Raw genomic sequence first — 7,046 nt, 5'->3', positions numbered from 1 at the left:
AAATTTCTTTGAATTCCCTGAACCAAACTGCCTCTAAGTGAATACATGCTACTGTTTACTATTATAATTTGTCTTTCAACAAACATAAAAATTTCAATAATTATTTTTTATCTTTATTGTCAAAAACGGTTTTTAAACATATATCTGGCCCTTCTTTAGAAAAGCAGTCAAATTTTGATTGGCGTCAGACTGTTCTTCCAGATCATAACTATTTATATGCAAACAGTATGTGATGGTACATAACTGATACAATATAATCAGACTAAAAAAATAATATAACAGAATGGAAACCTGATATACTACTTTTTATTTGAGGTCAAACACAACCGAAATCGTATGATATGTCTATAAACCTCACAATCAGTTATATTTCTTATTCAACTATGTTTGCTAAAATTTCACGGACTAAAAGTAACAAGGACTGTATATGAATATTTTAAATTTAAAGGTCCTGAAATAGCAATAAGCAACTTACAAGGAGGCAATGTGAAACTACATTTCTATTATAAATAGTGCAAGTAAGCAAGGGTCCGTTTTCAAAATCGTATTGACGAAGTAAAGAGTAGAAAAGCGAATACCAATAGACAACTCAGATATTACCGTTGTGAGTAGAAATATCTGAATCTAGAGGAGAGAAGGCTGCCATGGGAGCTCTGGATCATCTTTCAAACATGTTCGATTGCTCAGGAGGAAGCAACAGAAAGTACAAAAAACGCAAGCAATTGCAGGTATAATACCTCTTCAATTGCATTCGGTTTTTGTTCTTTCGTTTTTGAATTTGCATCTAGTGATTCCGTGAAGTTTGATGATCGGAAATTATGTTTATTCGTTTAATCGTTTGTGATATGCAGTTGTTTAGGAGATCGGAGTTTTGATGTCGATATATTTCTGTTGTTAAATTAGATTTCCATCTGAAAATCTAAAAATCGATTACGAAAATGGAACACATACACACGAACACAGATTTATTTTAGGGATCGTATTCGTTGATCTCGACTTTATTATTCATTTCTGTTGTTAGTTTAAATTTCTAGCTGAAAATCGAAAAGAAGAGTTGGAAAACTGAACAGATACACACGAACACATATTTAGAGATTGTTCGAATTCCAGTTATTTCTGCAATTGATTTAAAGTTCTAGCTGAAATCGGAAGAACAGTTATGAACATGAACACATACACATGATCACCTATTTAGAAATTGAAATCTGTAGTGTATCGTCTTGATTCGATTAGTACTCAGATCCGCCGGAACTGTTGGTTTTGAATTTGAAGTATTAGTATATCCTGTTTCCGGTTTGTAGATTGTGCATTACTAGTTGTACGAAGATATACTTTTGGTTAATGCTTTGGTTGTAATGATACTTGTCTGCCTTTAGGAGGATGATAGAGAGAGACTAGCCAAGGAAAGCGAAAGGAACGATGTTTACAGCCTTGTTTGGCTTTTTCCCCACTGCCTTTAGAGTTTAGACAGCACAGCATAAAGCTTTATACCTAAACTAAAAGAATAATGTACAACTAGACGGTTTTTTACTATATTATATTTTTTATAAAATGAATTGTTTTAACTTGAAATGTTTAAAAAATTATATTAACTCCAATAACTATTGAAATTTTAATTTAATTTTAATTTAATATTAATTATATTATTAAACTATTTTATAAAATTAACATTCATTACGTTTGTTATAAAAAAGTTATAATACAGTCAGTCTATGGAACAATTAAATAACTCTTTCCTTGATATTAAAATTTAGAGATCTCCCAAATTTAAAGATTTTTATATTTTTTTTATTTTAACATAAATGTTGTAGCAAAAAGTTTTAAAAATCTCGAAAATATATATTTTTGACATAAATCTTGGAGATACTTTCGTATATAAAAAGAAGTTTTATGTACTATTTTTGAGTTTTAAATAAATGAAATAATTTTTTAATAAATATAACCTTTTTATGGTAAGATTGATGATTATTAGAACTTAAATCATTCATAATTTCATGTATAATTTGTATTATTGAAGGCCTTTAATGATTAACTTTTGTAATTATTCTATCAAGTTAGCTTTCATAGTACTCATAATAGAACTAGGTTTGTTTTGTTTTGATATTTTAGTTGTTATATATGCCGGTATGAATGCATGATCATCAATTATTTGAATTGAAACATTATTCTATTGTTTTTTAAATAAAGATAAATACAAAATATAACATACATAGGTTAAAGTTTAATAAGACAAGCCAAAAAACTCAAAATAGATACAAGAAACCAACTTTCAAATTTGTTTGAAATAAAAGGTTTCAGATTTAATTTTATAAAGGTAAAGTAAAAAAATTCTATTTTAAGATGCATATGTAAATAAAGTTTGATGATTACTTTTTTTTACCAATTATTTACATATGAATATTTATATATAAATTCGTATTTTTAACCAATAATTTATATAGAGATTATTTATTCATATGTGATGATAACTTAAAATATAATGATTATCTTTTAATTCAATTAAAATTGAGATAATGTGATTATTTTAAAACAGAAAAAAGTAAAATTAAAGTTGGCTGATCGATGCATGTTTGAGTTGACCCAAAGTATTCCGTGTTGACCCACCTCCTTTATCAGCTGTTGTTTTGGCATGGTGCTACATGCCCTGACTAAAAGTCAAAAGTTAGTTGCCAGTCCCCCCTTATCCGCCGCGAACTATTCCATGCACCTATTAAGTTCTTCCCATATCAACCTGTCACAAATTTAAAAATTTAGTCCACACTCTATCCACCCATGACCCATATCCTATATTTATAATTATGTCCCTTTTCCTATTTTCAGTCTTATAAATTTAATATTTTATTTGATTTATTTTAGATATAAACTGAGTCGAACAGAAATATTTATCGTTGAGATAATGTCTTGAACCACGGGTATAAGCAAGGGCGGATCCAACCCTTAAGAACTGGGGGAAAGGCCTCAATTAAAGACTAAAAACGTTTGTTGATTAACTTAAATTTTTTATTTTCACCCCCGTCTTACATGGTGCTGCACCCCATTAATTTCTTGGATCCACGTCTTGAGCATAAAGGCTTATCTCTATTGGAAACTTTAAGGTTTTCAAATTGAATCAGTATTAGGGTATCAAAAATATTCTAATTATAGAAGTCCTAAACAGATCGAGGAAAAATTTGTACCTAGCTCATCTAAAACTACATGTAATATTTATTATCATCTTTGTAGAAGTAAAACATCTGCTTATGTTTTGCTCGAGGACATAGCTAGCACCCTGCCAACAAACCTTCTCAATTTATTTTTTTGTTTTCAGTATTATATCTGCTTTTTTGTTTCTTGAGTGATTCAGGTTTTGTTTTTGCATAACAATTTCCAAAATATGTGTCTTATCTTAGAAGTAAAACCTGTAATGAATTAAAAATATTAAAAGAGAAATCAACAAAAACCTTAACAATTTTCTTTCTAATTTAAGTTTCTTCTATAACTTGTGTTGTTTACTAGACTGTCGAGATTAAAGTGAAGATCGACTGTGATGGATGCGAGAGGAAGGTGAGGAGATCGGTAGAAGGGATGAAAGGTGTGACATCTGTAAGCATTGAGCGGAAGCAACACAAGCTTACAGTTGTCGGTTATGTGGAGCCTCACAAAGTCTTGTCACGTGTGGCTTATCGAACCGGCAAGAAGGTCGAGCTTTGGCCCTATGTTCCATATGATATCGTGGCCCACCCCTATGCACAAGGTGTGTACGACAAAAAGGCACCAGCTGGCTATGTGAGGTATGTCGATGACCCGCACCAGAACCAGCTGGCACGTGCAAGCTCGACTGAGGTTCGGTATACAACCGCTTTTAGCGACGAAAATCCAGCTGCGTGCGCTATCATGTGATTGGTTGAAGTAATAGTTGAATTTTAAAAAATTAAACGAAAAAGTATGAAATATATAATATGTATAACAAATATAAGTATTGTGGGTGCATATGTTTAGAACCTATCGATAAAAGAAAGCAAAGTTTCATTATTTTTAGAGTAAATTACGTTTTTAGTCCTGTGGTTTGTTGAATTTTTTTATTTTAGTCCTTATGGTTTTGAAATTACAATTTTCATCCCTATAGTTTATAACTTATTTTTTTAACCTTCATACTTAAAAGTAATGTTTTGATCTAAGGACAAAAATATAAATGAATTACAAACTATAGGGATGAAAACTGAAATTTTAAAACCACAAAGACTAAATCCACAACTTTAACAAACTACAAGGACAAAAAACGTAACTCACTCTTATTTTTATTGGGTCTTTATTTGTCTTAAAGAAAAAAGAAAAGAAAAAAAAAATTGGTCAATAGGTTCTTTCTTTCTGTCTTTTTATTTTCTTCTTTATTTTTGAAATTTTGTAAAAAAGGCATCTATGCAACTTTATGTAAGTAATATGTCATTTTTTAATAGTTTTATATGATTATCAGTTTTATGGAATATTCTATTATATTAATACGTCCCAATATTTATCTCTTATTTATTATTAGTTAGTTTATGAAATTCAAACATGAGTTTCCAAGAAGTTTATATGTATACTGTTATAAGTTGTAAACCTATAAAGACCCCCTGACGAGTCTCGTGCATTTGTTCAATCGATTTTTAGAAGTAGATTTTTTTTTGGCATGAAAGGTGTACACAATAAATTTAGTAAATACAAAGGACGACAACCAAATAACATAAAGTCTCTCAAAATCAACCAAAAAACTGCAAAAAAAATCTTCGAATCAATGAAATTCGATTAAAAACATACTGAACAACTTTATGAGCCTCTTTATTAATCTGAAAAAATCTTAGATATGTTACTGTGTGTTTATGAGTGCATTGTCTATATGTGAAGTAATGTTTTTTACTTTGTGTATTGTCATAATCATGATGTTTGTGGATATCAATTGAGTATTGACATTTATATGAAAACCCGATTGAACATTGACAATGCCATTTCGCCTAACGAGTATTAGATAAAGCACACCATGGTCACAAATGTCATCATCACTTATCATGAATGTGTGTCAAGTACTAGATAAAACATACCATATCAATTGATTGTGTTTTATTTGGTTACTGGAAATTGATTGATGCAGTAGTTTTACGAATATGGTTCGTTTCAAATAAAAATGTTAAATATCATGAGAAAATAAAAAGGTTAATGGAAGGTTTATATGTGCGTCCATTGAAAAAAAAAATCTGAAAAAAGAAATTATTTGAAAAGATGCATATGTGAATTGATGATACAAAGTGTTCATATATGCATCTTCAGATGAATTTTTTCAATACTTTACATATGAATCTTCCATTAACCTTCCACTATGCGAATAATGATGGAGTAATATTTAGTTAGTCTTTGTCCATACAGTTTTCCAAAGAAGGTTTATCTGTTTATGCAAGAATATATGGAATCATATTATATTACTCTCTAAAAGAGCTAATGAAGAGAGAACGAGTTCCAACATATATAGAGCTGAAGTTATCCAAATTTAACCGACGTCATATCTTAGCATGCCCCTCTAACGAAGGCTAGATGGATATCGAGTATTCTAGAGCATCAAGAGGGGCAAGACAGGTGAGGGGCTAGAACAAATTAGGTTCAAGTAAAACAACCCTGAAATAAAGAAGGGGGTTTCCAACATACACAGAGATGAAATCGTTCAAGTCTAATTAATGTGGGACTTTAATAGTTTAGTTCCAATCTAATCTCAACTTATACATACTGAATCTATACAAATTAGGTTGAACTCTAACTTATAAAATCCCATAAGAGCCTCAGATATGAAAGCCCGAATACAAGTAAAGGCTGATCTATATATGTTCGAGCAAGTTTTCGTGCACTCGCACAACTTATTTTTGCAAATATGATTTTTAGGTATGAGAGATACACCTGCTAATTGAACTTTGAGAGGTCCTCTAGAATATTAGAAAATATAAGGTATATCAACCAAAAAAAGGTATCTTGAAATCAACCAAGAAACGGAAAAAATCTCCTGGGACAACCGAAAAAACCCAAAACATCCATTGAGATCAACCAAAAATCTTAAAAATCCCTTGAGACCAATGAAAAAACTTAAGAAATTCTTTAAGATAGTGAAATTTGGCTAAAAACATATATGACGATTTTACAGACCGTTGATCTACCTTAAAGATACATTCATTTAACAAAAATCCTCTATTCGTCACGAATACAAATAAGTAACAAATTTTTATGCCACTTAAATAATTACAAGCAACATAAAAATCATATAACAAAACAACCCTTCTTTTTTTAGAATGTTAATTACCAAATTCTAAAAAGTTTAATCGTTTATTTATAAATAAATAAAAAACAAAGTTCAGTGATTTAATCATCCAAAACATAAAAGTTTTTATCATGTAAAGTGAGAAAATTTAATGGTTTATTTAATAAAAATAAATAAAAAATTCAATGATTTAAGTATTTAAAACAAAATTGTAAATTAGGTTTTTTTGACATTTTCTTAAACTGAGGAATTGTTTGTTTATCTCATAATAGTTTCATTGAGAGACAACATTAAGAGGTGAATCTTGTTTGATAAAAAAAAGTTTGACTCTTAATGATTGTAAAATTCTCTGAATGATTTTGTATCATAGGTCTCCCTTAATTATTCAGCTCCCCAATTTCATTGTAAACAATTATATTTAATTTTGTACTATATCATAAAAACATCTTAATAATTTTGACTATTTAATTATTTTACATCAAACTATTCGACAACTGTCAAATAATTCCTAAATAAAAATATAAACAGTTATTTTATCACGAAAGAAGTATTATGATGGTGATTGCATTGACTTGAGATTCAACAAATGTTTTAATTTTCTTTTTTTGAGATGGAGAAAAATACACGTGTATTTATGTTATCCGTTTTTCTATTCAATAACCAAAAGAGTGAAAGTAAACAAACCTTCACATCTTTCTCATTTTCTATAATTATGTAAATACTACCATATTTATATGAGAAAATGATAAAACTAACCATTTTATATAATATTTTTACCCCAAATAACCAG

The 7,046-nt window shown here is 29.3% G+C and overlaps 1 protein-coding gene across 1 annotated transcript; it reads left to right on the top strand.

The window, feature by feature from the left end:
- The first annotated feature begins 538 nt into the window (after nt 1-538).
- On the top strand, nt 539-4,024 carry LOC112526097 (heavy metal-associated isoprenylated plant protein 26-like). Its single transcript, XM_025136485.1, has 2 exons — nt 539-728; nt 3,496-4,024. The coding sequence occupies exons 1-2, from the start codon at nt 645-647 to the stop codon at nt 3,877-3,879; spliced, it is 468 nt and encodes a 155-aa protein (XP_024992253.1). The 5' UTR covers nt 539-644; the 3' UTR covers nt 3,880-4,024.
- The last annotated feature ends 3,022 nt before the right edge of the window (nt 4,025-7,046 follow it).

The sequence above is a fragment of the Cynara cardunculus genome (assembly GCF_001531365.2).
Source record: "Cynara cardunculus var. scolymus isolate 2C chromosome LG 13, CcrdV1, whole genome shotgun sequence".
Lineage (NCBI taxonomy): Eukaryota > Viridiplantae > Streptophyta > Magnoliopsida > Asterales > Asteraceae > Cynara > Cynara cardunculus.
Note: the sequence above shows the minus strand (reverse complement) of the source record. Positions and strands in the feature narration are given on the sequence as shown.

Excerpts from the sequence above, each read along its gene's own strand:
- LOC112526097 (XM_025136485.1), top strand. The coding sequence starts at position 645 with ATGGGAGCTCTGGATCATCTTTCAAACATGTTCGATTGCTCAGGAGGA. Across the intron at positions 729-3,495 it reads AAAAACGCAAGCAATTGCAG|ACTGTCGAGATTAAAGTGAA; the intron begins GTATAATACCTC and ends GTTGTTTACTAG.